This window comes from Pongo abelii, chromosome 1, assembly GCF_028885655.2.
Source record: "Pongo abelii isolate AG06213 chromosome 1, NHGRI_mPonAbe1-v2.0_pri, whole genome shotgun sequence".
Lineage (NCBI taxonomy): Eukaryota > Metazoa > Chordata > Mammalia > Primates > Hominidae > Pongo > Pongo abelii.
In genome coordinates, this window is record NC_071985.2 from 111,295,579 (window position 1) to 111,311,445 (window position 15,867).

The window sequence follows — 15,867 nt, forward strand, 5'->3', positions numbered from 1 at the left end:
TATTTGCATAAGTGAAATTTCACTGTATGAGTTTCACCCAACACCACCTCTGCTCCAGCTCCTGCTACTCTACTGCTCATACCGTGGAACTCCACAGGTGGAGTAGAAGATCATCAGAGAGAGTTTCATTTGCAGTAAATTCGGTGTGCAACAGGCAAAGCAACAAGGAGTCAAGGTGAGGCAGGAGAACAGCAGAGGGAAGTGGAAGTGGAAGAGGGAAGTTGGATAAAGGGCGAACTGAGTAGGAGCAGAAGCAGGATAAAGAGGTGGGTGAGCAAGAAGCAAGATAAGCAGAAGTTGAGCAGCGAAAACAAAAGTGAGATGGAGTAGTGAGTAAAAGTTCATGGCTCACAGGATCCAGAGCAAACCAGTAAAAGGCACACATATGAGAGAGAAAAAGTAGCCTTAAAATGACACCGTATGATAATCAGCTCATTAAAGCTAATGCATATGGACTGCATATCATGGGTGTACTTAAAATTATGGGATGGAGGTGACACGGAAGCACACAGGGGCCAAGTAACTAAGCAACCCACCTATCAATCAGAAGGCACATGCTGGGTAGAGATTAGGCAGCCCTGGGAAGAGGAGAAAAAAAAAAAAAAACATATAAAAAGACCCAAAGCCCAAAGTTCACCAAACTGACGCTGATCTCATTTTGCAGAAGTCAGCCCGTTCTCCCCTCTCTGAGAGTGTTACTGTGCTTAATAAGTCTCTTGCTGCTTTGCTACGTGTGTGTGTCACTTCCAATTCTTTGTTAAAGACACCAAGAACCTGGGACTTCACAACACCAGCCGGTAACAAAGGTATGTAAGCTTGGGAGGGAGGGAAGAAAGAAGGGAGCAAGAGGAGATTCAGACATGAGATGCATTCACCCTATGAGTTGAACCCCGGTCTCCAGCGTGGGAGTTGACAATTCTATTACTGAACCATCAATGCTCCGTGTGGTATAACCTCTCATAGTTTTTTTTTTCTTCTTAAAGAGAATCTCTAGTGCTATGGGCAGGCATGAGCAGGCAGGGAGGATGGAGGTGGGAAAGTTCTATAATAGGCTTACACAGTTATTTTTGGAAAACAGAGCTAAGAAAGCAACAGGCACTTGAAGCAAAGGCTTGCCCTAAACCTTCCACTGTTTGCCCAGGGAAGAAATTTTGGAGTGAAATTTTCACTTTCTCTCTTGTGTAGATCTCTGAAAGACACAAAAGTTTGGATGACAGTCGTTTTGATTCTTGGACTTTACTAGAGACTCCAAAGACGCATCTGAGGAGAAAAGCTCTGGGTCCCTGGGATGACTGTGCCCCTCGACATAGCCTCCTGGAGTGGCCAAAGAGAGTGTGGATAAGAAAAGAAATATTGGAGTGAGTTTTCACTCACTCCCACTTCTGTAGGTTTCTTAAAAACATGAGTTTAGAAGCAAGACACTTGGCGTTTTCAAATGACTCGAAAGAGATGTAGATGAAGAGAAGCTCGGTCATCCCACAAATCTTCCGGAGTAACCTGGACACATCCCTAAATCTCCAGCTCCTGGGTCTTCGAAAGCCTGTTTGTCTCAGGGTTGGGAGGAAAGGGTTTGGAAAGCACCAAGGCAAGGGTTGGCAGAAAGATTACCTCATCAGTGAGGAAATGAAATTTCCAGAAGTTTTTGCCAGATCTGGGACCAGAGACAAATGCTGGATGAATTTCCTATGCAAACCTTTTTTAGAACCACCTCTTCAAAGGCCTTCCAGAGACTTCAAAATTAGATCTGGTGAAACCGCTCCCAGTAAGGGATTGGTAGTTCAGCGGCAGAATCTTTGTCTCCCATGCCGGCGACTCGGGTACGACTCCCGGCCATGCAGACCTTCTTACCCTTCCGGCAGGAAGGGCTACTACGTTTCTACCCAACAAAGTTATTATATTATACAGGCTGTACTGCATTTATGGACCTTGGTCGTGGCAGCTAGAAGCTAACCTGAGGGGCGTGCCACCTCTGGAGCATTCTCTGTGCTCGAACTAATCCCGAAATTTACAGTTCCTATGCTCGAAGCCTGTCCTTGAAAGTGGGGAGTGTTTCCGGTGGGTTGCTGCAGTTTTGAATACTGGGAATTAAAACCTTTGCTACTTTCATCTAGTCTCCGGGCAAACCCCTGGGTAACCCAAAGCCCATCAGAGGGATTCGCATGCTGGGCTTTCCTCTACGTTAGGCCACGTCTCACTAAGGAGCCAGGATCAAGAAGGTCCGGGAAGGAGAGAAGCTGCGGGGTCCGGGGAGATTCTTCGGTGGTTGGTCGGAGAGGCTTCAGCGGCCCAAGGAAAAGGGATGCGTGTGGGGACGTATCCTCGTAGAGATGAGGGGCGCGGCGGAGACTCTCACGCAGAGGTGTGCCCAAACACCGAGTTACTTAACCTCGTCAACCACCTTGGCATCCGCGCCTTCCGTGGGCCCGTCGGTCTTTCGGGAGAGATTCTATGTCCCTGGTATTGTGTGTCAACAGGTGTTAGCCTGATAGTTATATTTTTAATGAGAGAAAACGAACTACAGAATTTGCGAGTTTTGTTTTTTTTCTTCTGGTTTTGCTTTATACCTCTTGGATTCTCCTTCCAAAGGATTCCGATCTGAGGGGCACTGAGGTGTGACTATGGTAGACAAGGGGTGGTTAATTTTCATCCAAAAATCTTTGGCGGATTCCCTTGCTCTCCCGCTCCGCAGTCTAACAGCAGTTTAAAACAGAAGATCAGAAACATTTGGAGAGTTTTTTCTCTGCGTTCTAATGATAAACTTGATTTATTCAATTCCAAAAGTTTCCTTATTCTGAGGTTGTCTTTCTATATTTTGAGTATAAAACCATGGCCATACTATGTTGGACCCACGAAGATTCTTCTCTTCACTTGTTTATTTGTAAAGTCTCTTTGTAATCTCAGAATTTCCTGAGTAAACTGGAAACTGTTATACATAATTCTGTGTTTTTGAGCATTCTTTGTAAACAGGAATCAGGATTGGGGGTGCGGAAGGAGGGAGGAGTAGGAGTGCTGATTTGTGTAACGGAAAATCATAGATTACTTATGTGATGGGACAAAGGTTTTAAAAACTCTTAGCGTCCCCAGATTTCCCCTTTTACTGTTTGCTGAAGAAAATTCTGTCCTTGACTCCCTTCCTTACCCTCTCCTGGCCTGTGAGAAGCTCTGCCCTATTCAATTTACTTCCTCCTCCCCTCCCCGCCACCCTCCCCCAGGCAGCCCCCTTCTCTTTTTCAGGGAAGCCGCTGGAGGAAAGTCGGGTTTGTGAGAAGACCCACACAGGCAAGGACAGCAGGAGAACAGTGACATAGTTACACTCTTGACACCAGCACTGTCATTAAGAAGTTGTGAAAAGACAAAGACAACAGAGGAGAGCAGAGAATAAAATCTCCGTTTCAGCTATTCCAGGATGTTGTGCCAATTGTCCAGTGTCCATGATAGGAAGTAGTAAGGAGCTAGGGACATTTTTCCTGAAGGCTTCCATTGCTGGCAAAATCTCATTAAAGGTGTCTACATTGATAGATTGGCCACAGGATGGATAAAAGAACAGGCTCTGGCTTACCTCTGCCAAGATATATGTGCAAGAATACTCTCTGCAACATTAATTTTTATTGTAAAATAGCAGAATAAATTTGTTATTCAATCATTATATAATGTTCAAATGTATGTGACTATATTTGGACAATGAAAAATGCAGTCGTTAAAAATAGACAATACAGATGATTCAGATGATGTTACTGCCGAAAATAATAACAGATGACAATTACTGAGCATTTATGGCACTCTTACATACATTAACTTATTTAAAGTTCAGAACAACCAAGGAAATGAGCAACCTGTGGCGGCGTGAGAGGTTCTGTGGCACAAAAGGAAGATAGGCATTCAAGGAACACCATGATAGAAGAGCCGCAGTAGGCTGGGCGCGGAGGCTCACGCCTGTAATCCCAGCACTTTGGGAGGCTGAGGCGGGCGGATCACGAGGCCAGGAGATCGAGACCATCCTGGCTAACAGGGCGAAACCTCCTCTCAACTAAAAATACAAAAAATTAGCCGGGCGTGGTGGCACGCGCCTGTAGTCCCAGCTACTCGGGAGGCTGAGGCAGAAGAATCGCTTCAACCCGGGAGGCGGAGGTTGCAGTGCGCCACTGCACTCCAGCCTGGGCGACAGAGCGAGATTCGGTCCCCAAAGAGAAGAAGAAGACCCGCAGTAGGAGGAAGAGAGAGGAAGAGGAGTCAGCCAGCTGGGATGCTGGAAGCCGTTGGATAGCTCAGGCTGAGAGAGGGCGCTGTGCTCCGCAAGCCTCCCTGCAACAGCAGGCCTCGGGCCACCTTTCTCCAGGAAGACGCTTCAGACCTCTGGTATCCGTTGAGATCTAGTTTCCCTTGAGACGCTGCAAAGCGCATCGTCCTCGAGCATTTCTCCTCTCCCCAAGACCCTCCGAAGGAAGGATGAGCGGACGGAAGATTCACGCCGAAGTGGTCAAGCGCCCAGATCCCCGGCTTCCCCGGGAGCATTTCCCAAGTTTCTTTCATGGGTAAGAGTGGGCCCTGCAGGATAATGCCTCCGGTTCTATGAGGAGCAGTGGGGGAGATGCCCACGTGGCCAGCTCTGTGGGCTACGGGACCCAGGCCTTCCAGGAGGAGCGAGGAGTCCTGGGCCCGGGTCCATTCCGCTGGACCCGCGGTGCCAAGAGAAGCAGCAAGGCAAGGGGTCCCCTCCCACCTCAGGGTCTGTGTCCTACTGGAGTTAGGAGACTTACATCCAACTCCCTCTCCAAGTGTTAGAGAGGAGGCTAGGTCTTTCCCACGAGCTGGGGAGGAAGAGGAGGCAGAGGCGGGAGGAAGCCGGCTGAGATGTGTGAAGAAGCTCTGGCTATAGCGGGTAGGGAGAGGGCGCGCGGGACCCAGGAGCCTCCGTGCGGAGCCAGGCCTCAGGAGCAGCCGCCTTGCTCCTGGAAGGGGTGCCTCCCTCCATCTTGTGTCCAAAGACTGTAGGGAGACCTTCTCGCCTGGTGGGAAAGCGACGTCTCCCATGCTTTCCCACCACGCAGGTCTTGTGTCCCTTTTCCTGCTAGTGTCTGACCGCCAGCCTGTGGGGGCTGCGGCTGCCGCGGTTCTACGCTGGGTGGAGGCTGCCTGCCCGCTAGCCAAGAGCCGCGCTAGGAGGCAAGAGTCGGGAGGTCGTGTGCACGCCGGGAGGAGACCCAAGCTCTGGGTCAGGGCTTTTTTGCCAATAGCCAAATTCAACGTGTAAAAGACAGAGAGCTCACATCTGTCTGTTCGTGAGCTTCAGTAGGAACAACAAGGAAGGCCCTCAAGATCCCTAGGAGGGCGGCGGAAGGGTCTCTGGCTGCCATACCCGCGTCGGCGGCGGTGAGCCAAGGTCTGTCAGGAGCCTGCGCGAACCCAGCCCGCGGGTAGCGCAAACACCACCGCAGACAAGGGCCCCGCGTGTGGGGAAATCGCAGGGGTCAGAGCAGCCGGAGTGCGGTGGACTAGTCTCATCCAGGGAGAACTCCCTTCTTGACCACGGTCTGTCCCCCGCCAGGTAAGAAGAGACGAGGGTCAGTACAGCCTCCTCTCCCCTAGCCAGACGCTCAGGGTCGCCACCTTCCCCTCTGCTCCCCCGTCGCCATTCTTCCAACCACTCACTGCCAGAGATTCCACCAACAGTCACCCACAGGACAACCCAGGCCTCCTTTCAGCAGGGGCTCCCGCCCTGCAGCCACCGCGCCCTCTCACCCCCGCAGTTCTGCCTGCCGCCTCTGCCCAGTCTGTGCACTTCACCTCCCTTGCTCCGGCTCTCCCCTGAGCTTTACAGTGGACACAGGGTTCGTCTCAACCCTTCTTGGGAGTACTGAATGGAAAAGGGGGAGCGTGCACAATTGCTTGGTAGAGTGTAGACAGACATTGCGGGATTTGATTGTGGTACCATCCCTTTGATGTCCTAATGATTTTTACACCTGCCTTCTGCTTAGGGCACCGGCCACAGTTTTCCATTAGTCCCTGCTCCACCTGCTGTCGTTGTTGGGTAAGCGAACATCGCCCCCCTGTACCACCCAGTCAACAAATGGGCGGTCCTGGAGGACCTCACCCGCCGCTCACCCCCCTCCCAACCTCACGGCCATCGCCTCCTGTCGCCTCTTCCGAAGGCCTAAGAAGCACGTTAGCTGCGAACTGAGGTGAGGAGGCTCAGCTGACCGCCTGTGTCCGCTGACAACGTGTGCCACGCACAAACGCCACGACTTGGCTTGGCCTCTCTCTTAGTTATTTGCAGCTCAGCCCAATCGGCGCCTCTGGGATGGCGGAGGCGGCAAAGACGGTAGGCTTCTTGGGTGCACCTCCAGGAGAGCTGGCATCTCTGCACGGTGGTGTACACCTGAGCGAGACGCTCAGTCGCTCTCTAAGGCCCCTTCTGCGAATGATGGACACGGAGATAAATAAGAGGGTGTGTCATGAGAGGCCGTCCACCAGGACTTGCCCTCCTTCCCCAGGGTTTGCACCTTGCAGGGAGACTGTTCTGCCTCTGGCTCTTGGAGCAGGCCGGCTGACAGCGGAGTAAAGAAAGGTTACTGCGGGTGGGCAGTCAGTGCAAAACAATTCCCTGACCGGTAATCGAACCCGGGATGCGGTGGTGAAAGGGCTGAATCACAGCCACTACATCAGCACGGGGGCACGGGAGGGTCTTTCTCAACCTTATTGCCATTTAAGTAACTGTTTCTGTGTGCGCTGGGAGTACTTGGGCCTTGTGGGGGTCGCTGGTCGCTCCTGGAGTCATCCCACAAGGCCTTTCCCTCCCTCCTTTCTCCAAAAGAGGAGCCCTCAGGCGACGCACCCAGCACTCTGCGAGGCCCACCAAGGCCACGAGTCCCGAGTCCTGGAGCGAGTTGCAGCGTTCTGGCTGCAGCTGACCACTGACCTAGAGATGTGCCTTTGCGAAGTGGCAGCGCATGGAGAAACAGTCGCGGGTCGCCGGGGCCAGAGCCGCCCACCGGGTAGCCAGGAGCAGGCCGGAGCGAGGAGGCTCCCGGGGTGAGACCGGGGCACCCTGAACATCATAAGGGACTCAGACTTTGGCATCCCCGACGTCATAAAGGATTCACACGGATGCGGAAACCGAGACGGGCTGGATGGAAAACTCTATCCAGAGAGGCTCCGAGGCCCTCAACTGGTCTCCAACCTTCCCCTGCAACCTGCGACACCTGCCATTTTCCCATCTTAGGCTCCAGAAGCAGAATCAAGTGGGATGTCTTGGAAGAAAAACAAACAAAATGCCCACTAGGTGGAGTGAAATGGATCAGGAGCGATTATGTTCAATTTCACCTGTAAGTTTTCTCAAAAGGAGGAGCATTAAGAATCAGCCATCTTAGTACATACTTAAAGGTAAATATTACATTTAAGAAAATCCTTGTTATCTTAATGTGGCACTGAGAAAATACTATCAAGTACAGCACTTGGACTAAGTTAGAACATTAAATACACAGGATCTCTTGATAGAATTATCCTCAGACTTTCCAGTTCTAATCGTCTAGATTTACTGAGACCTGATCCTGTCCCCGCTGATGAAACGTCAGAGGAATGGGATCCTGTAGGTGAAGATCATCAGCTTATAAAATCCTGTTGCCATCAATGGGGGTGGCAGGAAAAGGATGAAGATTGGTTAAGGGGCCAGTGGACTCAGCATTGAAATGAATCATGGACTTGAAGCCAAAAGACTCAGTTTGTGTCCCAGCTCTCTCAAGCAAAGTCCCCAAGTCCCAGTTTCCTCATCTATAAAAAATAATAAAAATACTTAATGGACAAAGTTGTGTGGGAATCAAATGAGATAAAGTATGCTCTGCATATACCCTAAAGTCTTATATAAATAAAGGCATTCTTTTCATCTGAGAAATTGAAGAAAAAGATGCCCTGAACAAGAAAGACAGGAGAAAAGATTTTTTTTTAAATGAAGGATAAAATGATGAAATCCCCCCAGATATTCCTACAGAAAGGCCTTACCCACGAGCTGTAGGCATATATCCGGTCCTAGGGTCCATTTTGGAGTAGCCCAGCACTCAGCCTGGAAGATTGGACACTGAGAAATATGTGCATCCCATTTTTCTAACTAGCAGCATTTTGATCCTGTCTTATTATCCATACCCAGGCTAGCACACATGATGTTTTCTACTTGCACTTCAGGAGAAGACAGGCATTGGACAAAACGGTCATTCTCACGTTGACCAGGTTTCTGTTCCAGTATCACCCTCCCAGATAGGCCTTTATTCACTCTAAATAGATCACACTGTCTAAAATAGCTACCTTTCCTGCACACAGTCTCTTACTATGCCATTTACTGTCAAAGCTCTTCTCACTCCCTGATATGATTTTGCATGTTTATTTGCTTGTTCATTGCATGTTCCCTCACTACAATATAAATACCTTGCCAGTTTTGATCACTACCATATCCCTAAGGCCTAAGAATGTTCAGTACATACTAGTTGCTCAATAAGTACCTTTTTTTATAAGTGAATGAATGAATTATATTCTTGTCTTATTCCATTATTTTCCTGTCTTAGCTACCTTGGACAGCTCTGAAAGTTCTTCTGCTATTTTGTACACTATTGTCTTTCTCTGTCATTTGAATCTTTTCCTTACTTAGTTTGGGTTCCTCCAATAGTAGAGCTTGAGACAAAGGTTTGGATACCAGAAGTCTATTTAGAAGGTGATCCCAGGATTGGAGAGAACAGGGAGAGTAAGAAGAGAAATAAAGAAGAACCAACAAAAAAGTGCCTTACCTGGGTTGCTGATGTGGGTGGCAGGCACTCAATTTCATCTGGGTTTCCTGAGAGATGTGCAGAATACCTCCCAAAATACAGAGGATGGAACATTAATTCACACAAACTGAAAAGTTTGAAAAATAAATTAGTCTTTGCCCTTGAGAAAACTTTACTCTGAGTGAAAATGAAAACAAGAAATGCTTGTGACGTACTCATTGTATCAAAGGAAATTAAATTTTATTGAGTGCCAAACATGAGCCAGGGACTGTACCTGGCAACTTATATATATCATCTTATTTCATTATGGCAACAGGAGCTGCCATATATCAGGCTGCTACAATTTAACCAGGTTTTTCACATGCATGCTCTCACCAAGTCTTACAACTAGTCAATACGAGTTTTTATTTCCATTTAAGAGATGAGAAAAGTTGAGACTTGGGGAAAAGAAATAGCTTGGCCTAGGTAACACCATCAATTCATAGCAGATATTTCTGACTCTATAGCTTGTCCTATAGAGAAACAATTACATGTAAGGAAAATAAAAGGCAATATGAATTTAAGTGAGTGACTACATGACACTTTCTTGTGAAGAGTTATAAGAATTCAGAGAACGCAATGTGCAACATGAGGACATGGTCAATAATATTATATTGTACACTGGAAATTTGCTAAGATAGTAGATTTTAGGTACTTGTACTGTAAAAAAAGAAAGGTAACTATGTGAGATGGTGAATATGTTAACTTGCTTGACTGTAGTAATCATTTCACTATACATATGTATATCAAAACGTCATGTTGCATACTTTAAATTTATATGATATAATAATATAAATAAAAAAATAAATAGAATTCAGAGAAGTGAATGACTGTTGTGAGCTACACTTAAATTTAACAAGATTTTATTAAGAAAGTTAGGTTTTTTTTAATTTTTAAGAGAAAAGTGGGGAGGAGAAAATGGATTCCTCTAGGCCAAGAAAACAGCTGGAGAGAAAGGCATGAAGATGAGGTAACTGGCTTCATGGAACCTGAATTATTTTTCATCAAAGAGCTCAACCCCCCATATTATCTTTCATAAATAAGTAGTGTGCCATGGAATTATGAAACATGAACGGTATGGACTTAGAACATGATCTAGGTTAAACAAAAAAGAGGAAGAAAACTAAAAGAAAGAAGAAAATCCAGATTGTTGGGATGATTCTGAGGCCCTAGAACCTTAGAAACTCTAAACTCTTTCAAAGTGTATTTGAAGAGACATATATTCAGTGTATGCAGTTTGACAACAGTGGAATGCCAATAACATTTAATTTCCACCCTAGTGACAGGAGCCGAAGCAGCAGCGCAGGTTGTCCCCGTTTCCCCTCCCCCTTCCCTTCTCCGGTTGCCTTCCCGGGCCCCTTACACTCCACAGTCCCGGTCCCGCCATGTCCCAGAAACAAGAAGAAGAGAACCCTGCGGAGGAGACCGGCGAGGAGAAGCAGGACACGCAGGAGAAAGAAGGTATTCTCCCTGACAGAGCTGAAGAGGCAAAGCTAAAGGCCAAATACCCAAGCCTAGGACAAAAGCCTGGAGGCTCCGACTTCCTCATGAAGAGACTCCAGAAAGGGGTATGGGGCATAGTCTCTTACCCTCTTTCTTTGGAGCCAAAGGGGGTTCTTGGAATGAAGTCTGTAGAGGTTCTACTGGATCCTTTTCTGGAGGTTTTGTTGTTGAACAGAAGTAGAGGCGAATTTGAAATTTGAAAAGAGCAAGTCAAATTAATGTAAATCCCTGATGTGGTATCAATTCCCTCCTGATTTTCCATGTAGGAAATTAAGGCCTAAATTGGAGCATTTGGGTGTGTGGGGAAATGAGGGAAAGATGTTAGAAACTGAAATGCAGACTGCCCCCAGGCATTTGCCTGTTTGAATGTTGGAGATTTTAGGATTGTGCACTTTTTAAGCATTAGAGATAAATTTTGGGATGCATCATTTCAGAAGAAGATCGAACCATCTCTCCTACAGAAATAAATCCTCAACTTGAAATGAAAAAAAAAAAAAAAATTTAATTTCCTTGACTTCTAAACTTCTTAACCTGTTGTGCTGCCAGAATGGGACTGTAAATAAAAATATGCCAAATTGTATGGAGAACATGTGTATTTAGTCATTCCAAACTGCCCAGTGATTTTTTAAAACACTCCTCACAATAGTATTTATGCTGGTCTTGTTTTTCATAAGTCTTTCTTCTCAACCATGCTGCAACTGGTTAATATAGGCATCAAACACAGAACACAAGAAGGAAGAACGCAGAAAAGAAATTCAGAAATGGATGAGAAAGGCCAAAGTATCCCTGACATCTCTCCCATCCCAACTGTTCTAAATGTTCTTCCATTTTCAAACACTACAACAACAACAAAAAATTGGAATATTGCCTTGGGTCTAGTAAATCATTAGCAAATTAAGAACCTGTTTTTAATAACATTTAACTTGTAAATAATGCATTAATTGACTAGCCTGAATGTTAGTTTGAGCATTTGAAACTCTGCTACTAAATTTGTAATGAAAGAAATGTGCTGCAACAGTAGGCTATATGGTGAATATAACAGATTAAATATGACAGTTGATATTTGTGAAAATGGGGTTATAATTAGAGGACACCTGCAGCTCTTTTCCAACCAAAACAACAGAAATTAAACTTGCATAAATTGTGTGTGTGTGTATTACATTTTCTATTGGCATGTTTCTTTTGTTATCCTTGAGTCTTGTGTTAGGTTTTATCCCCCGTTTTTCGGATCATATGTCAAGCAAGCAACAAGTGGCCTTTTGCTGGACACACTTTATTGGATCTCAAAGTGACACATTTTTGGGAGGAAAAGAAAAAAAGGACACAGAGATCTTTTTTCCTAGGAGTTAGGAGTTACTAAAATTCATGAGTGATAGCCCAGCATATTATAACTGCTCAGAATTAGAGGAAGCCATGTGAAAAGGAACCAGTAGGGATTTCAGTCTTAACTGCCTTGCCTCCAACTATCAAGTAGGATTTCTCAGATGAAGAATGTTGCACCCTGCCAGCTATACATTATTAAAATTATGTATGGCAGTGAGTCAGGTAGAGAAGTTGCTAGACATAGGGATTAAACCAAAGAGAAACTAAATATTTGCAATGACCAATAATTAACAAAGTGCTGTCATTTCGCTAATTCATTGTTTCTCATTCATTCAACAAATAGAGATAAGCACCTTGCAGAAGCTATACTAAACTAGGCCCTGGGATACACAGCTGAATAAGACACAAATCCTATGCCCTCAAAAGGCTGAAAATCTGGTTTGGGGAAAATATCTGTAAATCAAAGAAAGGGAGATCATGCAAGTCAGAGAAAGAGATGAAATACTAAGAAGCAAATCTTGGCACATCTGTCAAATGCAACAGGGAAGTTAAGAAAGATAAAGACAGAAGCATTTCTATTGAATTTGTCAATCAAAGTTCATTAGTGACTTTGGCAGAAACTATTTTAGTGGAGTGTTGGGAACAGAAACCAGAGTACAGTGAGCTACAGGATGAATAAGAAAGAGAATGTAGAAAAGTGAGCATAGACTGCTCTTTTCAGAAGTCTGACTATGAAAGACTAGAGACAGAGAGACTAGAGACAGAGAAAGAGAGTGAGGAAGTTGGGGGTGGTGGGGGAGAGAAAGTATGTAAAGAGTTGGTTTTCAAAGGCTTGAGCAAGTTGCATATGCTGAGTAGTGGTCACAGCCCTTGCACACAGAGAATCTTGGCATATTAACATACACAAGTGCACATCAGTTTTTTTCCCTATCAGAAGTTGAAATTCCCTTTTAATATTCCAAATATTAAATTCTCATTTAATATGCTAATTAGCCTGCATTTTACAATAGATTGTATTAGAGCCTGGATACACATCCAACTCGATTCCATGTTATGGAGCTGTAGTTGATTTGGTCAATAACTTGCATTGTTCTGCATGAGAACTTTCACAATTTGCTACCTCATTCTAATAGGATTTGCTTGAATTATATGAAATCACCACCTTTATTGGTCAAAACCAGCTGAATATTGGCAATTTCATGTGGCTCAACCTAATAGTCGGCAGAGGTCTGGGGAGATCATAGCATGTGAATATAATGTTGAATGAGACATAGGAAGAAAGAAACAAACAAGATAGCTGGGACAAAGGGTATTGAATAAGTAGAAAAAAAGTAGTAATCTTTTTGTTTGGGTTAGGTGTGTGTTCCCAAGGGAAATAATTTTTGAGCATGTAGCTTGAAAGTAATAATAACACTTTTAGGTAGCACAAATGGCTCAGGGGATAAATTGGGATTTAGGGAGCGGGGCTTTTACCTGCAATCTGCCCAATTTAGTCAGACTAACTTGCAATTTTTACACTGTTAAACATCTTATAAATCTGAGACCAACAGACCAAAGAAAAGCTCTTTCAATTGAGTGTCTGGGTAACTTGTGGCAAATTTTTTATCCCAGTTGTAATGTGATTCCTCCATCTCTAAAGTGAAGGAATGGATTACCCACTCATTCTCAATCCAATGTGAGAGGTCCAGAATTCTGTGTCAGAGTTAAGACAGTCCTGGTGCAGTCAGCAAAGGAAAGTAATTTTTCCAAACTGCCCGTGCTAAAAATAAACCCAGGGTAGTCTCAGGGGAGAGCTACCCAGTCCCTTTCACGGACACTAAATTCACTGTGGTGGGAGGTGAAGATGGACTGAAAACAAATACCTGAAGAAAGAAAAACACCCTAATGTGGGCACCAGTGGTGAGTTGATGGGAACTGAGCTACCACTGGGAATGCATCACCTGAGCATTTTCTCCAGAGCAGAGTTGTTGTACAAATCTATGAGGAGAAATTCCCACAGCAGGGCACAATTTGGGCTCTGGCTAAGTTCTTGGAATGTCATTTGTCAGCTGTCAGAATCCTATATTCATAATCGGAGAGGAAAAGTCTCACTAAAATGCAACTAAAGAACACACAGCAGCAGAACCTGGTCTCTTCTGTGTTAACAGAAGAAATATGAAAATACTTAAGCCAACGTACTTGGAATTTGTGTCAATCATGATACTTTCATTGCTCGTCTTGAGTTTTCATGTCTATCATGCCACGTCGAGGCAATCACTCAGAACAACCCATGGCATTTTGCAGGTCACCATACTTGGTATGGGAAGTGGTGAATCATGGGCCCGAGACTTGGTTACACAGTGTCTTAGAGAAATATCCCAGCTCCTTCTCAAGCTATAAAATTCCTCCTTGCTAGGCCAATAATAGATATGGAATTTCCTATCATCTCTGAATTTTTATTTTACTGAATTGCAAGCAGAGCTCTTTCTCCTATTGTATTTATATTATCATAAAATTGATCTTGAGTATGTAGAACTTAAGAAAGTCTCCAAAGACAGATCTGGATGGGCCTCTCTCTTCCAGCTTATAAGATGTATTTTGTAAAATTTAGCATAGCTGCTTTTATTATTATAATACCTAAAATGTATGTGATTAAATACATGAACTGCCTCCCTGAAGGTAAGATAGTTTCTAAATTCTAAAGCTAAATAATCTAGCCCACAGGGCCAGACATAAAATTGCACCCAGAAATTCATACCAAATGTCAAGTCACCTTGGGGTTACTCCTGAGGGCTCAATGCTGATCATGGTTAGGAAGAGGTAATTTGCCCCACTGTCTTGCTTGAGGTTGATTTTTTACTGCCACACATGGAAAAAGTTGCAGCTAATTATATGATTGTTCCAAATTATGAGTTCTCCTCCCTAAAAGAAGCTTATACTTTCCCATCCCATTGACATCAAGCTTGGTCACGTGACTTGCATTGGCCAATGAAATGTGACCAAAAGTGACAATTACCACTTCCCAGTGGAAACCGAGAGCCATTGTGTGGCTCCACCATTGCTCTTCTCCCTCTGCCCAAAGAATGGCATGACCTAAATAGGGACTCAATTTCAGAATGAAGATATGTAGAGCTGCAACTGACCTACAGCCAACCTGTAACAAGAGAGAGAAATAAATCTAGATGGTTGTAAGCCACTGAGAAATGGTGATTGTTTGTTACCAGAGTATAACATAGAAAAAGCTATCCAATACAACAGTAAAACAAACCCATCAGGTACAGGAAGTGAATCTGCTCCCTGAAACCCATAAACGACCACTCTAGCTGTATCTTAGCACAAATAAGGAAGAGGACCAGAAAAGAAAGGAAGAAAGGAGTTAGGGAAAGAAATCTCAATATTTCCCAAGGAAATATTGGTGGTGTTCTAGAAGAAGTGGCTATGTTACAACAGTTGCATCTTAGGACATTTATTCACTTCCAGGCTTTCCTCTCCTCTCAGTTAGTGCTGCAAGGAATATCCTGCTCTAAGAACACCAGTTTGAAAAGGACTGGCCATAGATGACTTTGGAAGACCAAAGAGTTCTGTATTGACCTCAGTTACGTCCTTAATACTCTCCAGCAAACATACAATATTTCCATAGTCCATTAACGCTCCTACTCCCCGAAAACTGTTTCATGCCTCCTCCTCCCTTCTCAAACCTCTAAATGCCTCTGTCATCCTCACTCTAAGCTGATTATTTTGCTTCCTAGTTCACTGAGAAAACAACAGCAATCAAAAGCAAACTGCACTCAGCCTCCAGCACCACTTCCTCTTCTCCTGCATGTGTGCCCATCTGCTCAACTTTTCCTCCTAGCCATGCTCCTAGTCAAAATCAACCCCTTAGCTTGCTGCTAGATCTTATTTTACTCATCTATTGAAGGACCCTGTTCCAGTGATTTTCTTTTATTTCTTCTACTTTGCCTATTTTTTCTCTATTTGATCACTCTCACCAACATTCAAACATCTTGTTTTCTCATATTTTTTAAAAGACTCTCTTTACTCCAATTCCTACTAGCGATTCCCCTTTCTCACATTTCCTTAATAGCAACACTCTTTGAAAGAGTGTCCATATCCCCTGTCTCCAATTTCTTTCCTTTTGTTCTCTCTAGACCTCACTCTAATCAGACTTTCACCCGCACCTCTCTACAGACACTGCTCTGATCAAAGTACCAAAACTCCTACTTTGCTAAGCCAGTGGTCATTTCTCAGTTCTCATTTTATGCAAACAATCAGT

General features: G+C 44.7%; 2 protein-coding genes and 1 long non-coding RNA gene across 6 annotated transcripts in view; 2 read left to right on the plus strand and 1 right to left on the minus strand.

Annotated features, from left to right (window-relative positions):
• Positions 1-15,867, plus strand: part of LOC100447686 (neuroblastoma breakpoint family member 12) — a 2,265,351-nt gene that overhangs the window by 1,368,524 nt on the left and 880,960 nt on the right.
• LOC112130780 (uncharacterized) overlaps positions 1-15,867 on the minus strand; it is a 114,093-nt gene that overhangs the window by 20,150 nt on the left and 78,076 nt on the right. For 2 of the 4 annotated variants that reach the window (XR_010137898.1, XR_010137899.1), the window contains one exon: positions 8,772-8,838. This is a non-coding gene — a long non-coding RNA (uncharacterized LOC112130780). Of the gene's footprint in view, positions 1-6,916; positions 7,248-8,771; positions 8,878-15,867 lie in introns of all 4 variants that reach the window. The other 2 variants (XR_010137897.1, XR_010137896.1) reach the window with 2 other exon arrangements.
• Positions 10,039-11,438, plus strand: LOC100433835 (alpha-endosulfine-like). The gene has a single exon (XM_054553782.2). The coding sequence runs from the start codon at positions 10,175-10,177 to the stop codon at positions 10,490-10,492; it is 318 nt and encodes a 105-aa protein (XP_054409757.1). The 5' UTR covers positions 10,039-10,174; the 3' UTR covers positions 10,493-11,438.